Source organism: Enhydra lutris, unplaced genomic scaffold, assembly GCF_002288905.1.
Source record: "Enhydra lutris kenyoni isolate GAN:26980312 unplaced genomic scaffold, ASM228890v2 scaffoldscaffold10, whole genome shotgun sequence".
NCBI classification, from domain to species: Eukaryota; Metazoa; Chordata; class Mammalia; order Carnivora; family Mustelidae; genus Enhydra; species Enhydra lutris.
Window position 1 is genome coordinate 8132033 of NW_019154094.1, and position 16225 is coordinate 8148257.

At 52.7% G+C, this 16225-nt stretch overlaps 1 protein-coding gene across 2 annotated transcripts; it reads right to left on the reverse strand.

The window, feature by feature from the left end:
* Positions 1-2746: 2746 nt before the first annotated feature.
* LOC111144318 (MON1 homolog A, secretory trafficking associated) lies at positions 2747-16023 on the reverse strand. 2 transcript variants are annotated; one of them, XM_022498561.1, is made up of 6 exons: positions 15825-16023; positions 7117-7256; positions 5349-5834; positions 3992-4757; positions 3135-3282; positions 2747-3034 (listed from the first exon to the last, which is right to left on the reverse strand). In XM_022498561.1, the coding sequence occupies exons 2-6, from the start codon at positions 7241-7243 to the stop codon at positions 2894-2896; spliced, it is 1668 nt and encodes a 555-aa protein (XP_022354269.1). In that variant the 5' UTR covers positions 7244-7256; positions 15825-16023; the 3' UTR covers positions 2747-2893. The 2 variants fall into 2 exon arrangements, with proteins under 2 accessions (XP_022354269.1, XP_022354268.1); XM_022498560.1 differs by lacking the exon at positions 15825-16023 and having other exon boundaries at positions 5349-7184.
* Between the last annotated feature and the right edge of the window lie 202 nt (positions 16024-16225).

Consider the following 16225-nt stretch of genomic DNA (forward strand, 5'->3'; position numbering starts at 1 on the left):
CCTGTACTCCCCCATCCAGACCATACTCCTTGTCCCTCCTTCCAGGAGCACCTTTTTCCTTTTCTCCTCTTGAAACTTAGATGGCACCTCCTCCAGGAAGCCCTCCTGATCCTGGCAATGCCAGAACCATTTCGTGGGCCCCACAGATCCTGTGCTATACCCACCCCAGCACAGTTGACTCTGGATATCTGACTCCCCCTTTTCCCGATTCCTAGTGCTGGACTCCCTCCCCCCTCGAGGCCGGAGTTCAATAAGCACCTGGTGGAGAGAAGGAACAGCAGGAGTGGGCAGCCACACCCAGTGTTGGGAGGATTCCAAGCCTCAGGCAATGTAAAAGGCACTCCCTTCTCTAACCAGAATTGGCCCGGAAATGAATAAATACCCATAAAAAAATCATGGCACAGTTCCTGTGTTTCACAGTCAACATGCCTAAAGATAGTCATGCACAGCAAAACTGAAATGAAACATTCTCTGCTGGCGCTGAGACAAAGTTTCTTGGACCCCCATCCTGCCTCAGAACATTCGGAGAGACTTCTATGGGTTGGGAGAAGACTTCAGGGCCCTCCTTGATCACCCTAGCCACCTGTTTAAGGTTTGGGGTACAGCAGTCAACAGTTGATCCTTTGCTGCCACCGTGTGGCCAAGATGTTGGCTGCCCCCAGGCCTGCATTCCTTCCTGGGCAACCCTGGTCCTTGACACCAAGCATCCACAGTAGCGCCCCTTCCTCCTTCCTCAACTGCTCACTGTGCAGGAAGGGACAGGCAAACCATGCAGGGGAAGTCTGTGCTAGGTATGAGTGCTCCCCCAAGCTGAACTCATAAGGCCTGGCCCATATTTGGCTTAGGACCTGTCCAACTGCCCTGGCATCTGTGACCTCGAAGGAATGCCCTCTTTTCCCATTTTGGGCTCTCACACCCCTCTGAACACGACTCCCAAGAACTAGTGCTGGCCTTTTTCTCCAACCCAAAGAGATCATCTGAGTGTCAGCAGAGGAATCTTTCTAACCATGGTATGATCATATCATTCTGCAGCTTTAAAACACTCATGGCTCCCCATTGCCAGACTTTTGCCTGGAGTTCAAGAACCATAGGCCTTGAAAAGTCCTCAAACTTCATTGTCCACCAGTAATACCAGGTTCTTTACCAGGTCCTTCACTTTGCAATGCTGGTTCCTCCACTGGAACACCTTCCCTGTGTGCCTGTTATCCCTTCCTTGATCCCCAGATAAACCCCACACTTCAGGGGCCTCCTGTAGTGGGTACACACACTCGTCTGTGACTACCCCTTCCCACACCCACCCAGAATAGGTGCTGAACTGCAGAGGAGCTGAAAGCCCTACGAGGATCACAGCAGCCAACAGGGGTACCTAGGGGTGGAACACTGACCAGAAGAATGCCAACGGCAGTCATGGCATCACCCTAGCCCCAGAGGCAGTGGTTTGGTGCACTGGCCAGGATCAAGGAGAGAAATAGAAGCAGGAACAGGCAGAAAAGAGACCCAGGGCACATGTGCAGGGTGAGCAGCACCACCAAACCTGTGGCTATTCCCCAAGGACTCTGGGGTCAGGGCAGGTGGAGTGCCTCCTAGAATGGTCATATACCCATTTTAATATGACCCAGGATGGGGCGAAGGGCAGAGACTGCGCTGCCATTTCCTGGGACAGTTGAACCATTGTAGTGTACCCTTGGCCCATGCTATCCACACAGTTTTTTTCCCAGCATGGGTTGGTTTTAGCCCAGCTCTCAGAAACTGCATGAGGGGAATTCACTCTACTGTCTGAAGACCATATTCAGTGGACACTTTTCTCCCATAAACATTTTCTAGGTCTTTTGCTCCCCTAACCAATGAGATGGTTAAATTGTGGCAGAACTGGGAAAGCGCTCCCTGCCTCCACCCCCCGCTGCCAGCAGCAAGGTAGAAGCTTTCTGAGCTGTGCCTTGGGCTCTGCCCAGTAGTCCTGGGATACAGTGAACAGGGCTGGGCCTTCACTGCTGAGCCTCCAGGGATGTTCACAGTGACCCCCATGGGCTGGGTCATGCCAGAGTACAGGGTGGCCAAAGAGGACCCAGTGTGCCCACTGGCACCTGCCCTTCCTAGGGCAGGGATCACCCGTGTCCCAGCTGGGTCTTCTCCAGCTCACTCCTGGAGCCATGTACTGGCTGGAAGTACAGATGCTGAGGTGGCTAGCCCTTCAAGCTGGGACAATTTCCCCAGAGGCCTAGAGCTACGGTGAGGCCGAACTCTGAATGTGAGGTCTGTGCTGAACACTGGACCACCCCACCAAGGGCTCCCACCCATCCGTACCACGGTTCAGACCCTCCCTAGTTGACCATCCGTTTCTTACTCAGTTCAGCTATTGCTGAACAACAGCAGCCTATTGAGCAGAGCCCCAGCTCCCAGGGCATAGGACTGGTCCTTTGGGGGCACACCGCTGGGGGCCCCCCCAGGAGTGAGAGGGGAGGCACCAAGGGCTCAACTGAGTGTTGGAGTGGGGCGTGGGTGCAAGGCCAGTGAGGTGCTAGAGAACTCTTCATGTGTGGCAAGACTTCAGCTGAAGGCAAAGAGACCCAGCCCCAGTTTTGATGCGGAAGGCCTGTGGTCTGATGCTGTGCAAGGGAGAAAGGAGAGGGACTCAAATGTGCAGGTGTCTCTGTGCATGGGGGAGCACGGGCAGGGGCTAGGGAGGATTCAGTATCTGTATGGGAGTGAGAGTGGGTGAGTGAAGGGACCAGTGACAAGGCCCAACGAGTGTCTTCCCCAAAGCACTTTAATGCACGCACCAACCCACAGTCCCTGCCTGCTGCCTGGGCAAGAGAGGCCGACCCTGCATGGAGGCTCCCGTGGCTTCCGTGGCCCAGTGTGCCGAAGAGCACTGAACCTGCATGTGTCCCCATCAGTAGGTGAGGGGTGTGAGGATGAAGAGGCGGTCTTCTTCCTTGCGGATCCAGCGCATCAGCTTATGGATGGCACTGACGGCCGATGCCTTGGTTCCCAGGGGGCTGTAGCACATGTAGAGCTCAAAGGCACCTGTCACCTGGAGGAGGGGGCACAGGGTAATCATCGAGGTTAGGTAGCCCTCAGGCCCCCTACCCAGGATCCCTGATGAAGCCCAGCCCAGCCCAGGGCCACCTTACCCAGGCCAGGAGGTTCTCATTGGGGCCTGTGTAGTAGATGGTCTTGAGTGGGCGGGAGGCATTGTGGGCTCGGCTGTGCAGGTACTGGTAGAGGCCCAGCAGCCGCTCCTGTTCCTCTTCACTGGTGTACGGGGCCTCAATCTCAGGGCTGGAGACGGGGGAGTGGGTTCGCAAAGAAATCACTTCCAGTGCCTTCTCTGGAGATCCAGAAACAACTATTCCTAGCCAGGGGGACTCTGCCACGTGTCCTACCCTCCAAATGGTCTCCCAGGATAGGGCATTGTCTACCTATCACAGAAGACTCTCCAGCCCAGGGCTGGGCCCACCCAGACTGGAGCCCTGCTCTTTCCCCTCCCCCAAGTTCATGGCATCTTTAGTGACCTTCCTTTAGAGAAGCCAATCTGAGTTTAGGTGTCCAAGACAGAGGGGCAGGTCTGAACTGGAGGAAAAGTGAGCTAGGAACCCAAAAAGGGGTAATGGGAGAAGAGACGTTGCCACATCCAGCCCCAGCCCCTCCGTTGGAGGAGGAGTTTTGTGCATTCCGGATGGGACTAAAATGATTCCTAAGGCAGACTTGCTCCAGGGCAGGGGATCCAGGAGACCTGGGTTCCAGCTTCCTTCCCTGGGTGTATTGGGCATTTCAGGGCTTTCTGGGTAACAAAGCGGAGAAAGGTATGCGCACTAGGAGCAGAGGGACAGGGAGGCTGGTTCCCTGATGTAAGAGGGAAGCAGACCCAACATATCAGTCCATTCCCAGAGGGGCTGTCAGCTTCAGGAGGGCATCAGGGCTCAGGACCAATTCTCCCCCAGCAACCCCACCCACCTCCCTCAAGCAATGTCCCCAGGCCCTCCCTCACCTGGTGAAGAGTCCTGAGCTCTTTGACTTATAGAGGAAGTGACGCAGGTCGGGGATGCCCACTTGAGCAACGCTGTAGTAGGGCGTGCGCAGGGCCTCCCGCAGCGCCAGGTGGGCTCCCCGCTTCCGCAGGCGCTCCTGAAAGCGGCGGCGGCAGTCAGAGACTGCAAAGAAGTCCTCCCGGTCAGTGGAGACGAGCAACAGGCAGAGATCGGTGTCAGGCTCCAGGTAAGAGATGTGTGCGTGGAAGAAGCCGGCTGCATTAAACTTGGGCAGGCACACGGGCGTCCAGGCCTCGCCCTCGCGGAAGGACGAGGAGGAACTTATGAGGTTGAAGAGCAGGTGCAGGTCGATGGGGTGCAGGAACTGGTCCTTGCGGCGCACTAGCGCCACCAGCTGGTTGCGCGCCAGCAGGATGGAGAAAACGAGGCTGCGGGCGCGCGCCTGCTGCAGGCTGACACTCACCGCGTCGCGCACGGCCGCCGCCAGGGGCAGGCAGCGCGCCGCCCCCATGAGGAAGCTGGGGTCTCGCGCCATGAGCTGCAGCAGGTTGTCGGTGATGCGCTCCGAGCCCGACAGCAGGCGCCGCAGGTCGTAGTTCTGCTTCTGCTGGAAGATGTGGCTCAGTTGCGCGCCCGTAAGAAGGCTCAGGATCTGGTAGTAGATGTAGAGCAGCTCCTGCGCCAGTTCCTGCGCCGACTGCCGCGTGCGCGCCACGGCCACCAGCACCAGTGGGCTCCGGCGCACGAATACTACCTTGTAGCCATCTGAAGGTGGAGGGAGGGGGGGTCAGCTTCTCCGGGAAGCCTTCCTGGATTGGCCTTGCCCAGCTCCCTCGGAGCCCTGGCTTCCTACACAGCTTGTCGCCTTCTATGTCCTCCCCACCCTCCCTAAGAGCGCTGTGCATAGTAGGGACTTAAGAATGATGAAGGTAAAACCGGCAGCCCGAGGACCCCTTTCCCTGAGGACTCCAGGTCTGTCCCTGCCACTTGGTTCACAGACTGGCACCAGCCAAAATGCAGTGAGCACTTTGGAAAAACAGGCTTGTGTTAAATGGCAAGAGCTGGGTGCAGCTTAGGACCTGGGGCTTTTTGGTCACCTCCCCAGACTTCGGGTTCTCTCCAGGGGCAAAGCCCATGTCAGAGCCACCTTTGGTCCTCACAATAGCCCTATCAGGCAGTCAGCGTTGCTATCCGTGTTCAGGTGACAATATTGAAGCCCAGTGAGGCGGAGGGATGGCCCTTGGACCCCCTCACAAAGTACATCCCAGCCCTCTCTAGTCCCTGGGGGTCTAAAACCTGCTATGAATTAACCCTGGCCGGGGGAGCCCTCCCTGCCCCCCTTTCCAGGTGGCTCACCTGCGTGGATAGAACGAATGGCATTCTTGTCTGCCTCCAGGAAGGACACCAGGGCCACCATGACACCCATGGTGCTGGAAAGTGCCTCCTCTGACCCATAGCGGGAGTACACGGGCTTCCCCGCCTCGCTCAGCACAAAGACGTGCTTCTGGTGCAGTCGCCATGCCTCAGCGGCCTCCTCCTCATCCCCCTCGCCTGCGCCCTCCCTGAGGGGTTCTGGGGCTGGCCGCCCAACTGCCCCGGAAGACTCTGGCCAGTCCTCAGAGCTTCCTGGCAGCATCTCCTCCTGCAGGTCTCGGGCCACACCCGTCAGCTGGGTGCTCAGCTCACTGAAGTCCTGGCTGATCTGGCGCATGTCTGCAGGCAGTGGTGGGGGACCCCCAGCACCCTCCTTAGGGCTGTCCCCAGAAGCTGCCCCATCCTCCGACTCCGTCAGGTCCTCGTAGGAACGGGCATGGACGAACATGGCACCCTCCTGCCCGGCACCTGCCGGCCAAAAGCACTGGTGCTTAGAGCGGTAGCCGCTGGCAGACCACCTTCCCAGCGAGCAAGGTGCCCAGTATGGCACTCTAGCCTTACTGCCTGTCCCGCAAGACAAGTGGCTGTTCCCTGCTGCTACTGCCTGCCGTGAGTTACGCCTCCCTGCAACTGAGAGCCCACCAGTCTCCTCCCATCTCACTGGGAATAAGACCCCAACCCCTCCTGGCTGCGGGGGCGGCTGGTACGTGCCTGCTTCTCTCACTCTTACCTCCCAGTCCTTACCCATTCCACTCACACTGACTGTCATCCACCTGCTCTCTGGACACCTTCAACAAGCCCCTGCCCACCTCAGGGCCTCTGCACCTGCTGTTCCCTCTGCCTGGAAGACACTCCCACCTCCTCATATGGCCGGCTCCTTGTCACACTTCAGCTCTCAGCGAACACCCTAGTTACCTCCTCACCCGAATTCCCATTCTCGGCATTCTATCACATCTCCCTCCTTGATTTCTCTTGTGCTACTTGTCAGTTGTTATCCTTCTCCCAAGCTGCACTGGGGCTCCTCCTTAGGGGCAGGAACCTGGCTGTTCACTGCTCTACACCCAGCCCCTTGCCCTGGGCCTCCTGCGTTCAGAGACTCTTTCCCTGTGAGAAGTCTCCCTGACCCTGCTCAGGCCACAGTTCCTAACCCACTCCAGTGCAATGGCCCTACTAGACTGTGGCTCCCCTAAGGCAGGGACCATGTCAGTCCCCCTTTACTGATTTTTTTTTTTTTTGACAGAATAATACAACAGATATATTTTGATTCTCTATGAGGATTTTGGTACTGTACTAGGTATTGGGGGGTACAACCGCTCTGTGCTCAAAGAGCTCACAATCTTGGGGACGAGACACGTGCAATATGTACATAAACATATAAAATTACAAAATAATGAGTATCCTGTATAGAGCATGGTCAGAGCAGGCAGGCCTGACTCGTGAGGAGGTGACATTTAAGCTGAGAGCTGAGGGAGGGAGAAGGAGCCAGGAAGGTACACTGTAGACCCAGGGAACAGGAGGACCTGTGCTGGCAGCCAGACAGCACAGGGTGAGGAGCCCAGCATGATGTGGAGAGGAAGGCCAGACACAGCCGGACTGAGCCTGGTTCCCTACAGTATCCCTAGCACCTGACAAATAGCCCCGGAGTGACTGAACAAACACATGAATGAGTGGGAGTGAAAGCTTGGTTGGGAATCCCAGTGGCCCTGGAGGCTGCTCTGGAGCTTCCTGGAGCTGCACACCCTGCCCATACCTGGCTCCATTCCCTGAGCCAGTCCTGGTGTGGGGCTCTCAGCTCTCTCCATATTCTGCCCATCAGAAGGAGCCAATGTGCCATCAGGGCATCCGCTGCTTCTCTTCCTCTGCATGTCAGCAGCCATCCCTTGGGCTCGCCTGTGGGGCAAACAAAGGTGTCATCGAGGGGAAGGGGGAAGGTGCTGTGGGCAGAGGTCACTGGCATAATTAATAGTGGTAAGTAGAGGAAAGCATCTCTCACTAGGACCCAACTAGCTCAAACCTCTGCGGAACAGGTTCTGAGTAGTCCCCTCTAGAAAATGAAGCTATGTTGTTCTTTTTCTAAATAGAAAAAGGAAGAATTCATTGTACCTACTCATTGTAGAAAACTTGGAAAATACAACAAGGTCTGAAGAAAGAAATGTCATCGTTCTCCCACCTTTCAGGATCTTTCACTGTTCGCATTCTGGTGTATTTCCTCCCAGTTTTTTTAATGTACATAAAAGGTAAATAATTTTTTATTTTTACAAACTGGTAACAGCAGCTATTTATTGAGTGCCAAAGCAGCATGCTGAGAAGGTCACTGGACAGTTATCCACACCTAATCACTCTGCCCTGGGGCAGGTGCTCCTGTCTCAAGCTAGCTATATAGTTCAAAGGACCGAGGCTGGGAGAGTTTAGATGCCTTGCCTGATGTCACAACAGGGAGGAAGCTGGGAGTTGGGAATTGAAACAATTCTGTATCCTGCTATCTTTCAGTGCACATCCTACCACGAACATTTCCCCATTCAAAACTAGATTGACCAATACTGCTTTCTGGATATTTCGGCCTTTGCAAAGAAAGAGCAAACAGGCTTGTCTTCGAGCCGGCTTTTTTTCTGAATACACTGTTGTACTTTCTGAATTTGGCACTGGGGCTTGCCTTACCAATTACAAACAACTAGAGACATGATGGTTCTCAGTGCCCGTCTGATGGCCAGGACAGACTCAGCTTGATCTCCCAGTTCTGCTAGCCTCCAGGCCGGGTGGAGGTGGCTAGGAGTGGATCACAGGGATAACGAAGTTGGATGGCTCACTTCAAGTCACCCCTCGGGTCCCTGAATGGCAAGCTGAAGGGCCTTCACTTCGCAGGCAATATACATTCCCAGGGGAGGGGGTCTATCTGAGGCACACAGCCTTCCATTAAGAGAAATCTGGCTGGGTAAGCTAGAAGGGCAGCAAAGACCCGTATGAGACCCATAGAGAGGTCATGCATCCCCCATCCCACCAGAGCTCTTACCAGGGAACTCCTGTATGTACACAAAGAACTGACTTTCAAGCTCCTTTTTTTGGGGGGGGGGGGTCATCTTTGTTGGAAGCAATGGAATCCTTTTTTCAAATGAGCCTTTGGTAGAAGTTCAATGTGCAAAACAGACAGGGCAGCCCAGTGGCCACTCCTGCACTGAACGCAGAGCACTGCAGAACAAGGGAAGGCTGGGCACCACCGCTGGCCCACAGGATCACCCCACACAGAGTTGGAGCAAAGAAACATCATTTGGGAGAACCACCTTTGGGGATTGTCTAAGCCACTAATCCTGTCTATCAGGACAATCAAGAGTGATGGTTCCCAGCATGAGTCAGAGCCCAGAGGGCCACCCTGGGCCACCTCGTCTGACAAAGGGCCAGAATAACTAAGAGGCTACTTGCCCTCAACAGCAACCTGTTCAGAAAGGTCTGCTCAGGGGCACCTGTGTGGCTCAGTGGGTTAAGGCCTCTGCCTTCAGCTCAGGTCATGATCCCAGGGTCCTGGGATCGAGCCCCGCATTGGGCTCTCTGCTCAGCAGGGAGCCCGCTTCCCCCTCTCTCTCTGCCTGCCTCTCTGCCTACTTGTGATCTCTGTCAAATCAATAAATAAAATTAAAAAATAATAATAAAATAAAAGAAAAGAAATACAGGGGAGCCTAGATGGCTCAGTTGGTTGGGTGGCTGCCTTCAGCTCGGGTCATGCTTCCAGGGTCCTGGGATCGAGCTGCGCATCGGCCTCCCTGCTCGGCGGAGGGCCTGCTCCTCTCTCTCCCTCTGCCTGCTGCTCTGTTTACTTGTGCTCTCTATCTCTCTGTCAAATAAATAAATAAAATATTAAAAAGAAAAGAAAAGAAAAGAAAGGTCTGCTCAGAGGCAGAGATGGAGAGCAATAGGAAAAATCCCAACCAGGCAAAAACAGCCACTGTAACATCGCAGAGCCCAGCTTAGTGTGGTTGCTACAGTAAGGAGGGCACACCTAGGTCTCCCGCAAGAAGACAGAGGCCACGTGAGAAACTTGGAGACCATTCTTTCACAAGCTTTCACAAGAGAGAGTGACCCCAGAGAGAGGCGTCTGTCCGAGTCCAGGCAGAGGGCAAGCTGCTACTGACAGTCCCAGGGTTGTGGCCAGGGCTTCTGGACCTGGTTCCCTGGATGGAAACCTGGATTGCTGTGTGCTTCCTTCCAAGGAGAAGATCCAGAACCATTGCTTTAAACTAGCACATTTCTGTGTCACTTTCCCACTCCACTAGACAATAAGTTCACACCCTCTCTCTTCTCAAACTTCCCTCACCTGCTTCTCCCACGCTCACTCAGCACTATTCGTGATACCGCTGAGGAAACAGAATTCAGCAATAGAGAACGTCCAAGATTCCCACCACCACCTCGCCTCACCTGCCAGATGCTGCCTTCCTCCTCCTCACTGAAGATGAGCTGTCCATGCCCCACCGGAGACAAACTCCCCCACTCCAGTTCCTCTCGCTGTGCAAACACAAGCACTTGGCTTCAGCTGCTGTCCCTCTCTCCCAGCTCATTGGTTTCCCCTTCTCCCCTATCCATCGCCAATATGCTGACGCTCCGTCCACTTTCAAAACACCTTCCCTGGGGTGTGTTCACTCCATTATAATTCACTGAGCTGTACTTATGATTTGTGAACTTTATGTCTGCCTTATTTCAATTAAAAATTAAACTAAATCTCCCTGTAGGTTCCACCCCATTTATTTTTATTTTTATTTTTTTGCTGCCCTTTATAAAACAAACCAACCTCAAAATAGTAAATAGTACTTGGGGTTTAATTAGTCAGGTGGGCTAGGTTACACTGTGTAACCAATGAATGCCAAAATGGCAGAGGCTTTACACATTAAGGTTTATTTATCGCTCACAAAAAAATCTACCATGAGTGTGGTAGTAATTCAGCTCCCTTCCAAGCAGTGATTCAGGAATCCAAGTTACTTGTGTCTCATAGTTCTGCCATTGCAATACATCCCTTTCCCACATCACTGGGCAGTGGAAGACAGGGTTGGAAGGTCATGTATCAACACTTCAAAACCCAGATGAGGGGGCGCCTGGGTGGCTCAGTGGGTTAAAGCCTCTGCCTTAGGCTCAGGTCATGATCTCAGAGTCCTGGGATCTAGCCCCACATCCGGCTCTCTGCTCTGCGGGGAGCCTGCTTCCTCCTCTTTCTCTGCCTGCCTCTCTGCCTACTTGTAATTTCTGTCTGTCAAATAAATAAATAAAATCTTTAAAACAAAACAAAACAAAACCCAGATGAGCCAGAACTAGTCGTGTCGCCAGAGGGACTGGGAAATGTGGATTTCTGGTAATCCACATAATGCCACAGCCTCTCCACTTCTCCCACTCACTCTTGAAGCCATTCCAACTAGACTTGTTCCTCCATTACTGTAGTAACACTGCTCCCATCAAGGTTACCAGTTGACCTCAGGATCATCTCACTTCACTCAGTAGCAGCAATGGATACTCTTGATCAGTTCCTCTCTTCTGAAACTTTTTTTTTTCTTCTTGGCTTCTGGTATACCACTCTCTTTCCTTGGTTCTCCTCCTACCTCATGGACCATTTCTTCTAAGTCCTTTTTGCAGTTCTTCTTACAGTTAGCGGACCCAGATTTCAGTCCTTAGATCCCTTCCCTGTCCTCAATCTACTGGTGATCTTATTCAGTGTCATGGTTTTAAATTCCACTGATACATTAATGATTCCGGTTTTTATTTCCAGCACCAATCTCTCTTCCAACTTCTAGAGGCACACACATTTTTTTTTTTTAAAGATTTCATCCATTTATTTGACAGAGAGAAAGATCACAAGTAGACAGAGAGGCAGGCAGAGAGAGAGGGGGAAGTAGGCTCCCCACTGAGCAGAGAGCCTGATGCGGGGCTCGATCCCAGGACCCTGAAATCATGACCTGAGCCGAAGGCAGAGGCTTAACCCATTGAGCCACCCAGGCACCCCGAGGCACACACATTTAACTGTCTACTTGATGTTTGCCCTTGGATGTCTTACAGTATCTCAAAGTTCTATGTCCAAAACTGAGCTCCTGATCCTTTTTTTTTTTTTTTAAGATTTTTTATTTATTTATTTGACAGAGATCACAAGTAGGCAGAGAGGCAGGCAGAGAGAGAGAGAGGAGGAAGCAGGCTCCCAGCTGAGCAGAGAGCCCGATGTGGGGCTCGATCCCAGGACTCTGGGATCATGACCTGAGCCGAAGGCAGAGGCTTAACCCACTGAGCTACCCAGGTGCCCCCCGATCATCCTCTTAAGATCTTATTCCTTCCAGAGTTTTCTCCATCTCAGTGAAAGATGTCATCCTTTCCATTATTCAGCAAAAGATCTTGGAGTCATCTCTTTTCCTCACACCTCATATACCAAACCATTAGCAAATCCTGTCACCTGCACTTTAGAATACAGGTGCACCCAGCAAAATGTCTCTCTCGTTAATATTTTCCCCATAGAATTCCTTTTAGTTTTTAATACCCAACTGTGGTAGCCAGCCCTCATGATGGCCCCCAGTGATCCTCAACTCCTGCTACTCATGCCTTTGTGTACTCTCCTCCCACACCGAGCAGGACTGATCTATGGAACCAATAGGATAATATGGAAATGATGACATGTGGTTTCTGAGGCTAGGTCATAAAGGATATTATGGCTGCTGCCTTTCTGTCTTGGCTCACTCTCTTCAGGTGAAGTCACTAGCCATGTTGCAAGGACACTTGAGCAGCCCTATAAAGAGAAACTCATGGCAAGAAACTGAAACCTGCAAACAGCCAGGATCAAATGTGCCAGTCACGTGAGTGAACAATCCTGGAAGCAAATCATCTAGCCCCAATGAGGCCTTCAGATGATTGCAACGTCATGAGAGAACCAGAGCCCGAACCATTGAGCTAAGCTGCACCCAAATTCCTCTCAAATCCCTTCAGCAATTGCATGAGATAATAAATATGTATTGTTGGATTAAGCTGCTAAGTTTTGGGGTAATTTGTTATACAGAAAAAGATAACTAATACAATAAACCTGTATTGATTCAGCTTATGTTTGTACAAAAAAAATGCATTTTTACATCATCAGAACTTGATCCATATTTAATCAAAGTAATATGCATCTAAAGCCTCAAATTATATTCCAAATCAGATAGGAAGTCACTGAGTGGCAACAAAAGGGGCTTACTTGCATAGTGGCTGTTGCAGGAACTGAAAGAGGCCGTGATGCTGCATCAAAGCAGCAGACACTGGTGATCAGGAGGAAGATCTTTAAGCGTTTCATATCCTAACACTATACCTTACTAGGCATATATTAGGTATATATTTTTCCTGTGATTTAGTACCATTTTAGAAAATTAGGGATTTATGTGCTATGGTGAGTGCTGTGATCCACAGACCTGTACCCCTGGGGCTATTAATACATTATATGCTAATAAAAAATTAAAAATAAAGAAAAAAGAAAATTAGGGATTTGGGTTTGATGAGGGAAGCATTATACTTTTCCCCCTTTAAAATAATGGGAAACAGACACTAAGTTAGTGATTCCAGATATAATGTCCAACTCTCGTAGATTACTGATGCTAAATGGGAAATGCCCGTATCCCGAATCTGACCACTGCTCATCACTGCCACCACTACCACACTGGTCCAGGCTATCATTCTCTCTCCAGGAGTGTCGCACCTGTCTTTTAACCAGTCTCCCCACTTCTGCCTTTGTCCCTGCACAGTCTGGCCCTTGCACAGCACTCAGAGTGATCCTCTTGAAATCAAAAGAAGTCAGGTCATGTAATTCCCCTGCTCACAAAGCCAGTTTCCTCACAGTGGTGCACAAGGCCCCACTCTATCTACCACCCCATTACTTCTTTAACTTCATCTCCTATCCCTTCCCCCACTCGCTCTACTTCAGCCCAGCCACACTAATCTCATGGATTTCCTTCAGAGTAATGTAAATGTAAATCCTGAGCACTTCTTCACTTCGGAACTTTGCCCTTGTTGAGCTTTCTGCCTGGACCACATCTCCCTGCCTCTGGCCCCCACCTTACCTATTCCACTGCTTGAGCTAGATATTGACATGACCCACTCTCTCACTTCCTTCAGGTTGATTTCAAGTGTCACCTTCCAGAGAGGCCTTCCTCCTGCAATAGCCCTGATTCTCACCCCTCTTGCCCTGTTTCATTCTTCTACATTGAAGGTCACCCTGTGACCTGCCACAAAGTTCAGTATGTTAGCTCCATGCACAGGAGGAGTTTAATCAACATTTTCCAGATAAATAACTTCAGGAGGGAAAAGGTGAAAGATCTTCAAAGAAACACCTGGTTATAATGCAGTCTCTAGAGACCCCTGCCTGCGGAGAAGACTTGTGTTAGGTAGTACTCAAGTGCTCAAAAACAATGTTCCTGGGGGCACCTGGGTGGCTCAGTGGGTTAAAGCCTCTGCCTTCGGCTCAGGTCATGATCCCAGGGTCCTGGGATCAAGCCCCGCATCGGGCTCTCTGCTCAGTGGGGAGCCTGCTTCCTCCTCTCTCTCTCTGCCTGCCTTTCTGCCTACTTGTGATCTGTCAAATAAATAAATAAAAATCTTTAAAAAAAAAAGAACAATGTTCCTGGATAAACCTGGTTTGGTTTTATAAGTCCTTAGTTTTCTCATCTATAAAATGGGGATAACGATAGTACTGATTCACTGGGTCGTGGGAGGATTAAATGAGATAATCCATGTAATTTGGCTACCTGGCACAGACTAGGCACTTGTACACTCACACCATGATTATTTTTACTCAGCATTCAGACCATATGTAGCTGCACTTACACACAGATCCAGTGGTTTCTGCTCCATAAATCAGTCCTTTGAGAGCTGGCTCACCCTGAGCCAGGACCTGAGTGAACTGGCCTGGGAAAACATGATTCTGACCTCATGAAGCCAGGTAGGCTCTGGCCTGAAGTGAGCCCCTGTGACGTCCAGCCAAAAAGATGCCTGTGGACCTAGGACTGGGAGTTCCTCCAGGCTTACTGGCTCTTTATTGGGACTGACATTGTAGGAACAGACCATTGGTTTTCGGCTGCTCCTGGGAGACTCTCCCAAGTTGAACTCTTTGGTTTGCCACATGCCCCTGCTCTGTGCCTTGCACCTTTGGGTCAAAGACCCAAACAAGGTCTACAGCAACTTACCCAATGTCCTGGAGGCCCACTACCCACCGATCCCTTGAGGGCTTCAGGTGACTGAGCCCTATATGACTGAGTAGTACCTAGCATGGTACATGCATGAAGTGAGGACAGGGTCAGCTGGCTGGGGATAGCAGTGGCTTTCCTTTACAATAGTTCCCCTGCTACCTGAAATCACGTAGCACCTCCGCATCTCCAAGGCCAGTCTGGGATGGGGGCGGGGGGATCCAGCCAGAAGCCAGAAGTCTTGATGAAGCAAACAGTTCTCTGGACACTTACTCTGGAAACTAGGCAGGGAGGGTGAGTGACTCACAGCAAACACCACCCCGGTTCCCACTGGAGCCATGACCTGCATGACTGAAGCTCCTGGGAGGCTGGGCCTGAAGCCGTTAAGCAAGAGAGGTCTTTTGGAACCAGTCCCATATGTATCCTTGGGGCACCTTCTCAGGAAGCCTCTCTAGAAGTCCCCAGAGCATGCTACTTTTCCTAGAAGTGCTCTGCTGTGCCTACAAGCAAAGTCATCAAACAGGCCAGCTCCATCAGCCCTTCTAGTGTGCTCACCCTGGAGCAGGTGGAGCCTTTGAGAGCCCCTCCCTACTCACTGCCTACCACTGTTGCTCCCTCTTCCTGCTTAGATAGTGTTCTGTTCTCCTTGACCCCTTTGGGAGTGGACTCCAGATGGGAGGGTGGTGCCAGGATGCATGGATGCATGGCAGCAGGGGCCCTGGTGAGGCTGTGCTGTAGCTGTTTCAGGAGGATGCCTACTCCATGCTGAGAGCATGGCCTGGTACTTGTCACGGCTGGTGGCCACTCCCCTCTCTGACAAAGGCTGCTGCTCACCCTCCCCCAGCAAACTGGAACCCAGAAAGGGTTGCTGTCCCAGCACAAGGGGCAGATGTGTTATCTGAGCCAGGGCACCCTTGAGGGCAAAGTCCAAAGCCTCAGGACACTTCCAGGAGCTTCCCCGCTCACCCCACAGTCACCTCTACCGATCTTCGAGAGGACTTTACGGGGTGGGGGTGAGGAGATGCGAGTGCCTTGGGGGGTGGGTCCTGCCCGGCTACTGGTCCCTACAGGACTTTGCCCTCCCAGCCAAAGGAAGGATTCTGGTCCTCGCCTTTTGTATTCTCCACCTGGGGGCCAACCCGCTAAGGCACCCCAAAGAGACCAAGACCTCCTACCGCAAATGGCAGCATAGGCAGCAGGGGCGCCCTCTCTTCAAGCCCCTCACTCCAAGAATGACAGGTCTCCAGTCTCTCAGTACCCCCAGGCCACGTGGGTTGGCAGTCGTACTCACCTGTTTCTCCGGGGGGCCCTGGACGCACAGAGATTGCCGGTCACTGCACTCTGCCGGACCCCCGGGAGAGCAGGGGTGCCCGGCCGCACCTGGACTGAGGGCGCAGGTTCGCGGGGCCACGGCCCCCTACAGACGCAGACATGGCCACTGCGCGGGCCACCGCCCCCTCCCACCGCCCCTCGCCCGGCCGCCGGCCCAGGAAGACAGCCCTCGCCGGCCTCTCGTGGCGGAGGCCAGGCTCCAGCCGCTCGACCCAGCCCTGCCCGCCCCGTGGTGCATTGTGGGAAATGTAGTCCGCAGCTCGCGGCCGCCTGCGGCACTCTGGGGAGGGGCGGGGCGCGCAACCTTGGCAAAGTCGGGGGGGGCGGGGCCTGACCCGAGTCAGGATTGGCCTCATCCCG

What these genes read in the sequence shown, in the direction of transcription:
- LOC111144318 (XM_022498560.1), bottom strand. Translation starts at nt 6,135, where the DNA reads ATGACAGTCAGTGTGAGTGGAATGGGTAAGGACTGGGAGGTAAGAGTG. An exon ending in AGCTCAGGACTCTTCACCAG is followed by an intron (nt 3,283 to 3,991) that starts GTGAGGGAGGGC and finishes CCCCGTCTCCAG; the next exon opens with CCCTGAGATTGAGGCCCCGT. An exon ending in ATGAGAACCTCCTGGCCTGG is followed by an intron (nt 3,035 to 3,134) that starts GTAAGGTGGCCC and finishes CCCCTCCTCCAG; the next exon opens with GTGACAGGTGCCTTTGAGCT.